Below are 16,735 nucleotides of genomic sequence, written 5' to 3'. Positions count from 1 at the left end.
CAAACGAGATGACACCAGTGTTGAGCCAACGCTGAAAAGAAGGCGTCGCTCTGAAGAAGTTGCATTCAACTTCAAGGAAGAATGTGTCTTCCGTGGGGAGAAATGCCTAGAATTTGATCCTCGGCACCCAAGTCGATGGTTTCGTGTTATCAAATGTCGCACTGCTGATCATAAGAGCTCTATAAAACATTGGAGGAGGTTATTAGCTAGTGTGGAAACATGTGGGGAGCATAATGATGACTTGGCAGATAAAGTCAGACTGAGAGTCCAAGTAGCTGTCAGTTATCTCCATGCAGCCAATGCTCAGTTCCATAAGTACTGCTTGTCTCCACTCAGAAGTAATATCAGGTCCTCTTCAAGTGACACTGTATCAGAAGAAAGTCCATTCTATCAAGTGGTGAACTGTATACTAAGTGAGCAGTCACGTATCTGGAATGCATTTGAGATTGAGGAATGTATGTTTCATATAGAGGTCAACTCTTATCACGCAGACTGTTAATTCAGGTGGTGAAGTTGCCAATATCTTACTCTTCAAGAAGCAAGCTTCGAAACACGTGAAGTTAGTAGTAAATGACGAGGACGATACTGAAACAGCCATAGCGAGAGTAGCCAAGAAGATCATCAGTGAATCTGTACATCTCTGTACATATGATAGCAGAATTAGTCTAGATAATGCTCTCGCTTGTAATAGCCTAACCTTATTAAGCTTCTTATCTTACCTCTCACCAAAGCTTGATGCTAATCTACCAGCTGCAATGGAGGGGAAAATGGTGACCTGTGGTGTCACTAACAAACCAAAGTCCTTACAGATTCCACTGGGAGTAGTCATGCATGACAATTTAACCATTGAACTTTTTCATGGTTTTCGAGTCACATCAGCGCATGATGAAGTACTCCGTTTTTAATCTTCTGCAGCTCACGCAGCAGCCAGCAATAAAGGCCACATGGAAATCTTATGTGACCATGCTGGACTAGTCCAGGTGATATAAAATAATTTTGACGCAATTATATCATCCCCAAATAGTCTGCAATCAACTTATGCCCTGGCAATCCTTCTAACCCATACACAATAGAATAGTGATCAACGGAACAATCAAGTGTAGATATCAAAGCAACCGCTGAAGGACATGCCGACATTGCTGAGAATCTTATACCTGTCTATGTTGTAACTGGATGTGATGCAGTCTCATATGTGTGGAGCATTGGCAAAAGTAAAGTCATCAAAATTCTTGAATCTGATAAGGCTTTCAGTAAGCTAGGTTGTATGCAGGAGCAGGTAACTGACATCATGTCCGATGTTACTGTTCATTGCAGCTTGTTACGGCTTCACGCGTGAGACTGACATGGCACTTCTCAGGTATGCTATATGGTCAACTCTGCACTGGACTTGAAAATTCTGCCGCAAACAACAGAAACTTTTGAAGAACCTTTATACAGGGCTCGCCTACTGTGTTGGTCACACAATATATATATATATATATATATATATATATATATATATATATATATATATATATATATATATATATATATATATATATATATATATATATATATATATATATATATATATCAATAACGGCAGCATATGAACATACACATATATAACACAGTAAGAAAACCTGGAATATCATAAATTATATTCAGAACAGGAACACTCAGTCTTCGGCCCTTCACTCAGCTTTTACGATAAATGATTCAGTTGTAAAGGAACCCTCCCCATTGCCAACTACTTCAATTAATATTTTATTAGTGTTGGCAAAAATCTTGCAGAGAGTATCCCTGATCACCATAAGGAATTTAGAGCCTACCTGCAAAACAGACAGCAAAATGAGCTGTTCTTTTCCCCTTTGTTATGCAGTCTCTTAATTTACTTTAATATCCAGGTTCTAGGTGTAACCAAACAAGAAAAAGGGAAGTAAATCAAAAGGTGATAAAAATAAATAAAGTAAACCTCTAAGAATTTAATTAAATTAAATACTTTCACAATAAAGAGCGTCGTAGGCTGTCACAACAAATTGATTCACTATCGAGACTTTTAAGACACAAATGATACTAAAACATCGAAACATCAAAAGAGCTGCTTTAAAAATATAGAATAAAAATAAAACACTGGATTACGTTAACACTGTATAAACATATAAAAAAATTAACACTGAAATTAACTATAGTGAAACAACACTGAATTACTTAAATGTAACTAAGCAAGCACTGATGGACACATAAGAGACATGAATAGGTACTCACATAGATATACCACATTGGTGGCGACAGGAACACAGAAATAAAATAAAGTATAAGTAACAGGTGACGGGTGTCACTCAAAAGAACGTGGACTGAATGACAGGAGGACTGGACTGAACTCAGTCTGCTGGTGGGGTACTATATATAAGGTCGGCTCCGGCCAGTGCGACACACAGGTGAAACATGGGTCGTTTAACGATGCAGATGGTCGTTAGAGAAACAAAGAATGCTTGTTACAATACTAAATGAAGAAATAAGATGGGCTTGAACAAATAATAACAGTTAAAACCTTAACAGCACAGGGTAAGGTGCCTAGAATATATAATAGTAAATATAACACAGCATTACAGGAATAATATGGAACAACATGGAAGCATGTTATATAAAATAATAGAAAAATACGACACAGTCGTAACACTTCCCCCTATAAAATAAAATTTTTGCTTGCACAAATTTTGATATGACATAAGTGTTCATTCTGTGGGTCTAGATAACAGATCAGCCAGCACATTGACTGAACCCTTAACATGTGTAACATGTAAATTATAGTTATGAAGGAACAAACTCCAGCGAATTAATCTCTGGTTTTTCAACTTGAATGTTTTGAGAAACTGCAATGGTTTGTGATCTGTATAAATTAGAATAAGCCTACTTGGTAATAATTAATAACTGAAATGTTGCAAAGCTAGGATAATTGACAGCAATTCTTTTTCCACTGTTGCATAGCGGGTTTGAGCTGGATTGAATTTTTTACTATAAAATGCCACTGGGTGGTCTACACTGTCATCATCCTCTTGCAACAAGGCAGAACCTGCAGCAAGATCACTAGCATCACAGGCTAACTTGAAAGGCTTAGAAAAATTAGGGGCTCTCAAAATAGGGTATGAGCATAATACATTTTTCAAGCTTTGAAAAGAATCCTGACACCTTGAAGTCCAACAAAAAATATTACCCTTCTTCAACAAATCAGTAAGGGGTAGTGCCAACTCGGCAAAATTACAAATATATCTCCTGTAATAACCCACACAACCCAAAAATCTGCGGACTTCTCGTTTGTTACATGGAACAGGCATCTGAGAAATAGTGTCACACCTTGCTGTGGGAGGAGCAAGTTTCCCCAACCCAATTACATGTCCCAGATACAAAAGTTGAGCACAAACAAATTCTAACTTAGCAAAGTTTATAACAAGTCCTACATTTTCTAACTCAGTGAAGAGAGCGTCTAGCTGACATAAATGGTCTGACCAAGTGTCAAAAAAAATTACAACATCATCTAAATATAATACACAACCAGGCAAATTGGCCGTGACTTGTGACATCAGCCTTTGAGAGGTGGCAGGAGCATTGCAAAGCCTGAAAGGCATAACATTAAATTTATAGGTCTTACCTAATCTCACAAAACTGGAGATGTCTTTAGCACGACGGGTCAATGGTACTTGCCAAAACCCTCGAAGGCAATCAATCTTAGAGAGGAACTTGGCGTTCCCGATTGCTTCGATGCAGTCGTCGACTCTTGGTAGAGGGAAGCTGTCCTTGCTGGTGACGGCGTTGACCTTGCGGAAGTCGATGCAGAATCGAAGAGTGCCGTCCTTCTTCGGTACGAGAGTGACTGGTGAGCACCACTCGCTGGTCGCTGGTTCAATGATGCCCATGGACTCCATGTTGGCCAACTCCTGCTTCACTTCCTCCATCTGGCTCGGATGATAAGTTAGGGAGCTTGCTTGATAGGCTTAGCAGAACCAACATCAATATCATGCACCACGGCAGTGGTACAGCCTGGCCTGTCTTGGAAGACAAGAGGATGTTGTTGGATGGCGGCCAGCACGTCAGCTCTCTGGTGTCCCGGTAGATGCTGTAGATTCTCCTGCAACCCCACGGAGTTGGACTGCCAAACCCTGACTGATGACAGGGCGAGTGGACTTGCCCCTTCTTCTTCCTATCCTTTCTCACAGTCTACCGAGAAAGTGTCAACGGCACACACGGGAACTGGATCATCAGCAACAGATGGGGATGCTGGGCGTGTGTGGTACAGCTTGATGGTGTTGACGTGACACAAGCTCTGTAGTCGGCGCCTGTCAGGGGTAGAGATAATATAATTTGTGGGGCTTACCTTCTTCACCACTCTATATGGCCCACTGAACTTCGCATGGAGCGGCTGTCCATGTCTCGGCAAGAGAATGAGAACTTGATCTCCTATCTGGAACTCTCTGTGTCTGGCACGCTTGTCGTACCATGTCTTGGTCTTGGACTGGGACTGCTGTAAGTGGTCTGCGGCAAGGCTCCAACATCTTAGAAGCTTCTCTCTAACATCTCCTACTAAACTTAATACGCTAATGCTCTCTTCATTACTACCTAACAATCTATCTCTAACTATGTGCAAAGGACCTCTTACTTGATGAGCGAAAACAAGCTCGTAAGGGGTGAAACCTGTGGTTTCATTCTGGGCATCCCAAAGAACAAACAAAATGTAAGGTAAATCTATATCCCAAGAAGACTCATACTGCAAAGCATACTTTCGCAAAATAGTTTTTAAGGTTTGGTGTGAACGTTCTACTGCACCCTGAGTCTAGGGGTGGTAAGGAGAAGATACACAATGAACTATTCCCACCTCTGTTAGGGCTCCTTGAAAACTTTTCCTACAAAATATGAAGCACCGTCCGTTTGAATACGGTACGGCAACCCAAAGTGGCTAAACAGATCAAGCAAACATTTAACAAGGGCCTTAGCCTTCAAAACTTCCTCCTTAACACAGAAATAATCATTAGCGTCACTGTCTGCAGGAGACGAAAAAACACACAGAGCCCTTCCTGCAAACGCTTGTTGAAGCAAAATGGGCAAAAACTCTATAGGCCACTTTAAAGTGGTAGCAAGTCTCTCGAAAGCAATGAAAAACTCATCAACTGTTTCCTCTGAAAACGTGGGCATTAGCCTAGCAACACGTGCTGGATCAAAATGAGAAAAACTAGATCTGGGGGTGAGGCCATCGGTGTTAGAAGGGTTACTCTGACCGAGCTGTATACGCAGACGCAAGTTTTCTGAATCAGCTTCTTTCCCTATAGCTTCAGCTTCTTTCGCTTTAGCTTCAGCTTCCGCCTGACGTATTCCAACTTCTTTCAATTTTATTTGCGACTTGAGAAGGCGTAATTCATCATTCACTGAACGTGACTCAGTTACGTTAACTTGACTAGCTTCACCATGGTCTTCTCTTAAGCCAACATCAACACTATCTTCAAACAGCTGAATTCTTACCGCGTTAAACAACTTTACTTTACTGGCGCTGCTAGAAATTACCACACCATAATACTCGCAAATTAATCTTAACTCATGTGCATTTAACTTTGAAACTTCCTCAATGGATGGATTACTTGATGCAAATGCAGCCACATCATCTTGGCTCATGATAACATGATGGCTAGTTAAGAAATAAAAAAATAAAATAAAACACAAAAAGAATATCACGTGTCAAAAGGCCGTAAGTGAATCCTGGCAAGGTCGCCAAAACTGTTACGCCGTCTCTTAATTTACTTTAATATCCAGGTTCCAGGCGTGACCAAACAAAAAAAGTGAAGTAAATCAAAAGGGAATAAAAATAAATAAAGTAAACCTTTAAGAATTTAATTTAATTAAGTTTTCAAAAAACATCAAAACATCAAAAGAACTGCTTAAACATATAGAATAAAGGAATAAAGCACTGCATTACGTTAACACTGCATAAACATATAAAATAACTAACACTGAAATTAACTATCGAGAAACAACACTGAATTACTTAAATGTAACTAAGCAAGCACTGATGGACACATAAGAGACATGAATAGGTACTCACATAGATATACCACATTGGTGGCGACAGGAACAACACAGAAATAAAATAAAGTTTAAGTAACAGGTGACGTGTGTCACTCTAAAGAACGTGAACTGAATGACAAGAGGACTGGACTGAACTCAGTCTGCTGGTGGGGTACTATATATAAGGTCGGCTCCCACCAGTGTGACACGCCCATGAAACATGGGTCGTTTAACGATGCAGATGGTCGTTAAAGAAACAAAGAATGCTTGTTACAATACTAAAAGAAGAAATAAGATGGGCTTGAACAAATAATAACAGTTAAAACCTTAACAGCACAGGGTAAGGTAACTAGAATATATAATAGTAAATATAACACATCATTACAAGAATAATATGGAACAACATGGAAGTATGTTATAAAAAATAATAGAAAAATACGACACGGTCGTAACAAAAAAATATATATATATATACTGTATATATAATCAACGACCTCACCAGCAAGGAATCGAACCCTCGACCTACTGGGTGGGATTAGGGAACGCTTACCGGCTAGGCCACAAGGACACTAAAAGCAGTTCTAGACTCTGTTATATTTCACACAAAGCCTGTTCATCGAGCTGATGGCGCCTTGAACCTCATTGGGAAACTGCCCGTGCTTCTTATGTGTAGGTCGAGGGTTCGATTCCTTGCTGGTGAGGTCGTTGATTATATATATATATATATATATATATATATATATATATATATATATATATATATATATATATATATATATATATATATATATATATATATATATATATATATATATATATATATATATATATATATATATATATATATATATATATATATATATATATTGTGGGATTTTTTTGTGGTTATGTATGCGTGCATGGTTCTTTCTTTTGCATGTATATTGTTTTTTAGTGATATGTATTTGGATGGGTGAGTCTAATGTACATATTCGATGTCGTCACAACGCTGGCAGATTATTCCAGGAGTTGACTGAAACAAACCAAGACAGTTGTAAGCAACGGAAATATTAATTATTGTCATCAATAGAATGGTATAGAAACCAAGGAAGAATTTCTTTTTGCAAATGATAAATATGTCTCATGTAAATTTTTATTGTTAATGATTGATGAATTTACTAATCTTTAAGAGCTTAGTTGTGGAAGTGCTGTAATATATTATAACATCGACTTTCCATAATACAGTATTTCATAAGTTCTTGTCTAGTGTAACGTATTAAAAAAACTTGCTGAAACATTTTTATTTAAACAACAAAGACACCAGCCACCAGCATCTTACCGTTATATAACACTGCCCTGCATAGTTTTGAGGTTTGTGTATTATTAAGCTTTTCTGGGTGTATTTTGCATGCTGATCTCAAAAATGTTATCCATTTTGCTCAATCAGGTCAGAATTTTGTGCTATAGCATTTTAAGCGGAGATTCAGGTAAAATATTGGCATTTTTCGCTCAAAATGGGGTCCTCATATTCGTTCATTAAAAAAATCATCCGAGACATTGGCAAGCCTCACAGAAAAGATTTCGGTCAGTTTTAATGCCCTTACGATGCATTTAAATACACCCACGTGCTCGCCGGCCATTTAAATGTCCGCCGTGACGCAAAGGAAAAGAGTACATGTCCGTGTTTTTTTACATATATTTTTTCACAATTAAATTTCTTTTTCATCTGGTGGTGCATGGCATGTTTCCTCTGTCTGTGGGATAGTCGAGCAGACAAGCAGCACTACATGCAACGTGACTGCCCATGCTCTGGTGAATCCGCAGAACATTCTTCTTCCGCCACTGCACATCAAGCTCGGTCTGTTCAAAAACTTTGTAAAGGCACTGGACAAAAAAAGCCAGGCTTTCAATTTTCTGAAAGAAAAATTTCCAAAAGTCAGTGAGGCAAAGCTGAATGCAGGAATTTTTGATGGCCCTCAGATCAGAGAGCTTTTCAAAGATCCCAAGTTTGATTGCAGCATGGATGTAAATGAGAAGAAAGTCTGGCATGCCTTTAAGTCTATTGTCTCCAATTTTCTTGGCAACTACAGAAGTCCAGAGTATGAACGAGTTGATGAGGACCTACTTCTGAGCTACAAAGTTCTTGGTGCACGCATGTCCATCAAGATGCACTTCCTCAGCTCCCAATTGGACTACTTTCCAGAGAACTGTGGTGATGTGAGTGAGGAACAAGGAGAACGCTTCCATCAAGATATCCGTGTAATGGAGGAGCGGTACCAGGGTCGCTGGGATATCAACATGCTCGCCGACTACTGTTGGTGTCTGAAACGGGACGCCCCAGACACCAACCACCAAAGAAATTCTCTGCGACAGCCATTTATGCATGTCTAACTGTAAAGGCATCTATGTAGTTGACATATTTTGGTCCTATGTGTTGTGGTTACATTTCTTATGATATATTTTGCATAAAAATTTTGACATCATATTTAAGAATTTCGATTTTTTCCTAATTCCCATAGCATAAAAATCGGACCTGATTGGGCAAAATGAATGGCATTTTTGGAATCGGCACGCAAAATACATAAAGAATCAGCTAAGAAACCCTGCACCTCATGAATTTTTTTTTTTCAAATGCAGCCCAGTGTAATTATATGTACAGAAATTTTGATATTATCTTTGATTGTTTGAAGTTAATAAATGGTACAGTATTTACTGTCTCCCGGAGCACAGTCATTTGAACCTACTGTACCTCGTCCGTAGGTATCCAATTAACATTTTCTTAAGACTTCACGTTGAAGGTGTTATATTAGTCTCCACTCTCCAGCACAGTATTATTGAACGCGAGTCTTGCACACACACAGATTCTTACACCACCAGGCCAGCCCAAGGTGTATACAGATCAGTCAGGCTGCACCGTACCAGCTTCTAACGTAACGTTTGTGTTTCATAACCAATCCCCCATAGGGGGATTTTTCGGCCGTTTGAGACACCTCTAATAATTACCTTCCTCTTCCAAAACTAACAGAGCTAAATATTTATATTTTACAGACAGAAGAGCCAAAGGATAAGGCAACATTTTGGCGACGGTACATTTTGTCTGCATACATTATTTAACTCAATAAATATTTTACGAAAAAGTGGCCGAACCATCACCGCTCTCCCCTACTGTACATTACATGATCTAGTTTCTTTATTAAGTCGTACATATGTCTATATTCAGGATACAGAAAGTTTAGAATCATAACACCAACACACTATTATGTGATAATTATTGAGTAAAATTGTCATACGAATATTTAGAAATAGTGCAGTATTTCTCTCGAGGCTAGTTGCTCCGTGGACGATACTTTTTATGCTAGTTGCTCCTTGGACGATTCTCTTCATACTAGTTGCTCCATGGACGATTCTCTTCATGCTAATTGCTCCTTGGACGATTCTCTTCATGCTAGTTGCTCCTTGGACGATTCTCTTCAGGCTAATTGCTCCTTGGACGATTCTCTTTATGCTTTTCTTCCTTGGACGATTCTCTTTCTGCTAGTTGCTCCTTGGTCGACGGAGAGGTCGAGTGGAGGTTCTTGGGGAATGAGTGTGGTGTTGTGGAGGAGTTGTTGGTCTTAATTCGGTCTTCAACATCTTGGAGAGACTCGGGCATAGGCTTTAGGTTGGTTTCAGGCAGGAGGGAAACGACTAAGCTTAATAAGAATCCCGACCCGGCAATCGTCACCCCCGGCGACCACCACACCTTCTGCGCCTGTGTCAGGAATATGAAGCGTACGTTCAGTGAGTGATTACTTACATATGGCCTATTAGTGTACCGGCATATATTATTTTTTTTAGCTTTTTTAGTCTTTCAGCTTGAGAAAATGACTATTGTTTGTAAACATGTACCGCCTAAGTACACTGTAGGCATGCACTGTATATGTACATTGTATATCTGCATTGGCTATATATGCAAGTAAATCACTGTAGGTGCGCGTGATCTAGGTATATGCTGATAACCACAAGGAAAGAAGAAAACACGAAGTTCCCAAGCGCTTTCGTGTAGGTTAAGACTAGATTAGGCCAAGTCAGGACGGGATAGGTAAGGCAGCCACTCACCAGGACATCAGTGACCACGGGGACTATGACACAACCGACACCCGCCATGGAGACGCACACAGCTGTACCTCGAACCCTGATACTGGTCGGGAAGAGCTCACTGGTATACATGGCGATCGTCTGCAAGTAATTGAATCCCTAAGTTGTACGCAAACCCAACATTTTCCTGTATATGTATAGAGATAGATAGATAGATAGAGTGAAACCTCCATATAACAGACCTCGACATAATGGTTATATTGTACCAGCTCGAATAAACGGACTTCTTTCGCTATATAAAGTCCGTTAAATGGAGGTCTAGCATCTAACGGAATGAATCTCTATCTAATATGGACTCCCTCCTCCCACCTCTGCACATAATTCGTTAAATAGAAAGTTCCACTGTAGGTGCATGGAACAAGAATAAGATGCACTATGTGAACTAACCTGATAGGCTCCGGACCCCAGGCAGAAGGCAGCCATAACGAAGACCCATCTCAACCACGACATATCTGAAACACATCCAATAATTATGTTTAAAGGGAGAGGCAGATTGTCCGAAAATCTGTGAGTCATCAGGTTTATATATACATGCGGAACTGTATACTTGCATTGTTTATATATACATGCTGAACTGTATACTGTACCTGCATTGTCTACATACATGCTGAATCTATGGTAACCTGTAATAACGATTTTACTGATATCAATGTTTCTGACTCCAGGATATATATATATATATATATATATATATATATATATATATATATATATATATATATATATATATATATATATATATATATATATACATATATATATACATATATATAAACAATAACAGATAACTTGCCTGGGGGAACAACCATGTCGAGTAGTATGAACACAGCACTCAAAAAACCACCTCCGCCTATTATTTTTCGTCTGCCCAATTTGTGGTTTGCGGGTATTGTGGCCAGGTAGGCTATGGCCTGCAGGGCCCCTAGTAACCCCACGTAGAAAAAAGGGCTGGTGCTGGACAAGAGGAAAATTTTAGGTATTAAAAGACAACAATGGAAAGTAGATTCTAAAAGCCATCTTGTTTCAATCGACTTAAGTGTTTATGATTATAAATTATGCGTCGAACGGTTTGTAAATAAACATTAAAACTAGGCTTTCGTGAACTGATTATGTGATATACAGTTTTTTTCCGCATAGTATAAAGGAAGCTACAGTGAATGATGGGGTATATGAGAGAGAGAGAGAGAGAGAGAGAGAGAGAGAGAGAGAGAGAGAGAGAGAGAGAGAGAGAGAGAGAGAGAGAGAGAGAGAGTTTTTTTTATACCTCGTGAAGTTATTAGCATTGAGTGTTATGGCGAAGAAGATGATGTTTACCAGGAACCACATCAGAGGTGTCACCAACATAATCACTAACATGGCTGGGGACCTGAAGTACTGACACATGGCTTTCATCTTCTCTACCAAACGCTTACTGGCGGCCTCTTTGGGGGACTGCTGACCCTGGACTTCCTGCGGGCTGGTTGGCGGTTCCTGTGACTGCTGTGAATATAATAAACTTTGGACATGTATACAATCAACAAAAAGTCCCACGTTACCCAATAATTATGTTAAAACTTGATATAAATATATAATGGTGTATACTCCTTGTTTTCAGCTCACAGATAATATTATATTACACTGAAACTATATAAAAAAGGAGACATTATATTAATTTAATGCTTTCAGTAAAACAAAATGGGGGCTAAACTTCAGGTAACTCTCTCTCTCTCTCTCTCTCTCTCTCTCTCTCTCTCTCTCTCTCTCTCTCTCTCTATCTCTCGTAGGTCGACAGTGCTCACCTTTCTGAGTTTGTCGAGAAAAGGCTTGAAGGTGCCCGGAATGGGTGAGCGGTTATACTCCGAAGCTCTCACTAACAGCTCTGCCGCCTCCTTCCCACGGCCGTGTTGTGCCAACCAGCGGGGTGACTCATTCAAGGTCCTGCCACAACAAGCGTAAACATTACTCATAAATAGATGGTTGTACTCATAGATAGATGGTAATACTCATAGACAGATGGTAATATACATAGATGGTTACACTCATAGATAGGATAATAATACTCACAGATAGAAGGGCAGTATGAGGCAGACAGGTAAGACACATATCAGCTGGAGGTAGCGCCACTCCCTGACGAAGTAGCCAGAGATGGCGAAGACGACCAGGGATAAGCCGTAAGGTATTCCCATAAATATCCCCACGACAGACCGGTATTTGGGAGGTGTCGTCTCCATCACTGTAGGGGTTCAAAGGCCTATGTTAGTGTTATTGTGATGGTGTCGAATCATAAGCTGAGGTTGTTTCACGTTTTAAGACTTACTATGTACCCAAGTTACAGCTGACTATAAGGACTTGCGTTACTTTTTTTACTTTACTGTCTTTTTGATGCAGGTGATTAACTTATAAGGACTTACACAAGACATTATAGGTGATTAACTTATAAGGACTTACACAAGACATTATAGGTGATTATCTTATATAAGGACTTACTCAAGACATGATAGGTGATTAACTTATAAGGACTTACACAAGACATAATAGGAGATTAACCTATAAGGACTTACACAAGGCATTATAGGTGATTAACTTGTAAGGACTTACACAAGACATTAGAGGTGATTAACTTATAAGGACTTACACAAGACATTAAAGGTGATTAACTTATAAGGACTTACACAAGACATTAGAGGTGATTAACTTATAAGGACTTACACAAGAAATTATAGGTGATTAACTTATAAGGACTTACACAAGACATTATAGGTGATTAACTTATAAGGACTTACACAAGACATTAGAGGTGATTAACTTATAAGGACTTACACAAGACATTATAGGTGATTAACTTATAAGGACTTACACAAGACATTATAGGTGATTAACTTATAAGGACTTACACAAGACATTAGAGGTGATTAACTTATAAGGACTTACACAAGACATTATAGGTGATTAACTTATAAGGACTTACAAAAGACATTATAGGTGATTAACTTATAAGGACTTACACAAGACATTATAGGTGATTAACTTATTAGGACTTACACAAGACATTAGAGGTGATTAACTTATAAGGACTTAAACAAGACATTATAGGTGATTAACTTATAAGGACTTACACAAGACATTATAGGTGATTAACTTATAAGGACTTACACAAGACATTATAGGTGATTAACTTATAAGGACTTACACAAGACATTATAGGTGATTAACTTATAAGGACTTACACAAGACACGATAGGTGACTAACTTATAAGGACTTACATAAGACAGTACAGCTTATAATAATCATCCTGTTGCAACCACCGACCACCAGTCTGAGCAACATGACTACGGGGTACCACGGCGCCAAGGCCACACCCAGACACGCTGGTAGTCCCAGCAGCCCTCCTACTAGGATACCTCTCTTGCGTCCCAGCCTGCAAGTTCAAGTACAGAGAGAGAGAGAGAGAGAGAGAGAGAGAGAGAGAGAGAGAGAGAGAGAGAGAGAGAGAGAGAGAGAGAGAGAGAGAGAGAGAGAGAGTCAGTATAATAGTCATACAAGGTAACAATGATTTAGCATGTATACAGTAGGTTTATAAACAGTAGGTTTATAAACAATGTACTTGGTGGGGACAAATCTTCAGGTGAACCGTCCAAACCTCACCTAATCTACCTGTCATATACAAGAAAAATACTTGTGTGTGTGTGTGTGTTTGATGACTTACAAATCTGCCAGTGGACCAACGATCCAAGAGCCTAGTATACCGCCCGTGGCAAACATCTGCTGGTAGCGTGGCCGTAGTGATGTCCTCTCACACACCAAGTGGAACTGCAGTGAGAGAAAGAATCTTGATGTGTTGGGTAGTACTGTGCTGGTCGTGTTGTATGGGGGGCGGGGGGGGGGGTTAATTAATATTTACACAGCTGGACACCATTTTACGTAAGGGGGAAGATAGATTCTTTCTTATCTATTTTATTTATTTTACTTGTCTCTTATCGAGTTATATTCTATATAGGGCTTACCTGGGAAACCCCTTGTGACTTTATAATCTTCAATACTCACGGTAGCTGCCACCACCCAGGTTTTTCTATCAAGATAAACGAGATTCTAAAATACAAAACTGATAATAATTTCAATAAACTCACCGGATTCTCTGGAGTCTTTAGATCAAGGAAATACAACTTCAGTTTTTAATTGCTACCCCGTAACCTCACGAGAAACATTGATTGTGGCTGTGGGACTGTCACTCAAAACACAATTTATACTCCACACAAAGAAAGACGAAGCCTTCAACATATATTCAATACACCTTGAATGCTTCAGCTCACTGTTGGTATATCTGACTTATCGCTACTCATACAGGTTATAGCATAACTTAAAATTTACATTACAGAAATGACTTGAGGCAGAGAGAGAGAAAATTTATGGTACCTCTCGCTCGAAAAAAAAAACAAGTCTCTCTATAGGGGTAACACATTAGTGGTACCTCTCGCTCGAAAAAAAAAACAAGTCTCTCTATAGGGGTAACACATTAGTCTCACCCATGTTTTGTGGATGGTATAATTAAGTGGTGAACATACTAACAGTGCAATTGTGACTATGACAGTGTCGTGTAGTGTAATATTGGTCGGGTTGTGTGTAATGTTGGGGTAAAATCACTGTCTGGGGATTAACCATTTTAATCCTAACGCTACCTTGAAGTTAAGTTAGGTAGCTTAGCGTCAGGTTTGAAATACACTTGAGTTCCTTGTCTTCGTGAGTTATACACCACACAAATACTTATTAAGGAAATAAAACATAAAAGGAAGCATAAACGGGGAGGACAACGTTGTCAGCCACAGGCAAAAAATATAACAACAGATCTGGATATAACACCAAAACTTACCTCGGAAAAGATGGAGGAGATGAAGAGAGATCTGTCATACTCGATAACAGGACAGGAGAGTAGACCTGTGCTGTGTCTTCCCGGGTCAACGGAAGAGGAGGAGAGAGAGATGAAGTCAACAGTCAAAGTGTGGGTGGAGGAGGAAGTAGTATCGAGGCATTTGCTATTATACCATGGGGTCGAATCCACCTCTGTGATGGTGGTGGAGTTGCTGGTGTTGTTGGTGCTTGTGTTGGTGGTGCTGGTGGTTGGAACAAGTGAATTCACAGCATTAAGAATATAACTGCTTTCGTTCTTCCTACTACTGTACTACAACTAAAGTAATATTAATACTATAGTTTAAATGGCCTCCAACCAGCCTTCATAGTCATACCTTCTCCATCATTTTAATGCCTAACCTATCCAAACACAAACTGATCTATCCTAGCTGAGTTGGATATCTTCCTAATATAATTTATTTTTATTCAGTTTAAGGACCACCTGAATATTAGGCCCCAGCTTATTTTCATCTCTTTCAAGACCAGACGTGACCAACACTGAAGCAGGTACAGATACACTTAGGAGCCAGCACGTCCCAGTATTTGCAAACTGTTACTAGCCGATCAGTGGCAACGAGGGTGAAAGTTAAGATTAACCACCCTAACGTTAACCTAATCTAATCTAACATGACCAAGTGCTAACCTAGTATCATCTAACGCTAACTTAACCTAACCTGACTTAACGCTAAACTAACATAATCTAACCTTACATAACAGAACCTAAGAACATAACCTAATCAACCAACCCTAACGAAACTAAACACTAACCTAACCTAATCTCCTCCCAGGTAGCGTTAGGGTGTTTAATCATCAGGTGAAATAAGCTTGAAGCCGGGGTAAATTTTCACATGAATCATATTAATTTTCACATTTAAACAAATAAAATGTCATGGTCACGTTGACTGCTGATCAAATTTAATTAATGATTCTTATTAAACTCCACGACCGCAAAACATGAGTGAGTTGGCGACCCCTGAGAAGAAGAAGTGTTTTTCCCATCGACGCTACACTTGTTCCCTCCCGAGTCCCGCCTTTGTGAAGACAGTTATCAATGCGTTGTTTATTCCACTTTCTCCTGGGAAGCCCAATCTTGAATTAGTGTGTGTAAAAGGTCTTGTAACTGTACTGAGAAGTACCACTTGGATGTTGAGTAAAGTAATCTACAATGAGTGCCATGTACTATGTATTGTGAGTAGGGCCAATGAACTGATCCTGCTATGCCATGTAATGTAACACCAGTAAGGTTGTGTGCATTAAGAGTGTAAGATCTGAGTAATTACTGTTGAGTAAAGAAATAACTAAATAAGTAAATAAGAAAATAAGTAAAGAAGAAAGTACTGAGTCTGCAATAAGCCAGGGAGTTGAGCCTGGCAGTTATATGATTAATAATATATCTTTTTCCCTTTGATTTCATATTAATAAATTTGTTTTTAGAGTACTTTAGGTGTATTCATTTCTCCCACAGTATTTTACCTTTATTTCCGTCCAAGTGACTTGATACCAGAATTACCATACCCATGTGCCTAGACCCTCGACCATGCTACCAAAAGAATGGCCATGCTACCAAAAGAATATGTGACAGACCTGAGTAAGAGTAAGAACTAATATAAGAGAAGTAAGATGAGGGTGGTGTAGGTGTTGGAAGACACACGCGCCCTCACACTAATAATACCAAGAAAGAAACAGGTGTAAAAATATGTA

General features: G+C 39.2%; 1 protein-coding gene across 1 annotated transcript; it reads right to left on the bottom strand.

Moving 5' to 3' along the window:
* Nucleotides 1-8,585: 8,585 nt before the first annotated feature.
* LOC121872289 (organic cation transporter protein-like) lies at nt 8,586-15,214 on the bottom strand. The gene is made up of 10 exons (XM_042374977.1): nt 14,997-15,214; nt 13,836-13,939; nt 13,393-13,547; nt 12,193-12,361; nt 11,928-12,066; nt 11,414-11,628; nt 10,943-11,103; nt 10,537-10,601; nt 10,111-10,230; nt 8,586-9,763 (listed from the first exon to the last, which is right to left on the bottom strand). The coding sequence occupies exons 2-10, from the start codon at nt 13,889-13,891 to the stop codon at nt 9,488-9,490; spliced, it is 1,356 nt and encodes a 451-aa protein (XP_042230911.1). The 5' UTR covers nt 13,892-13,939; nt 14,997-15,214; the 3' UTR covers nt 8,586-9,487.
* Nucleotides 15,215-16,735: the final 1,521 nt, after the last annotated feature.

The sequence above is a fragment of the Homarus americanus genome, unplaced genomic scaffold (assembly GCF_018991925.1).
Source record: "Homarus americanus isolate GMGI-L3 unplaced genomic scaffold, GMGI_Hamer_2.0 scaffold59085, whole genome shotgun sequence".
Taxonomy (NCBI): domain Eukaryota; kingdom Metazoa; phylum Arthropoda; class Malacostraca; order Decapoda; family Nephropidae; genus Homarus; species Homarus americanus.
The sequence above is the reverse complement of the archived record's forward strand: the minus strand, read 5'-3'. Positions and strand labels throughout refer to the sequence as shown.

What these genes read in the sequence shown, in the direction of transcription:
- LOC121872289 (XM_042374977.1), bottom strand. Translation starts at nt 13,891, where the DNA reads ATGTTTGCCACGGGCGGTATACTAGGCTCTTGGATCGTTGGTCCACTG. An exon ending in CTCATACTGCCCTTCTATCT is followed by an intron (nt 12,067 to 12,192) that starts GTGAGTATTATT and finishes TTGTTGTGGCAG; the next exon opens with GACCTTGAATGAGTCACCCC. An exon ending in TGGGGTCCGGAGCCTATCAG is followed by an intron (nt 10,231 to 10,536) that starts GTTAGTTCACAT and finishes AATTACTTGCAG; the next exon opens with ACGATCGCCATGTATACCAG.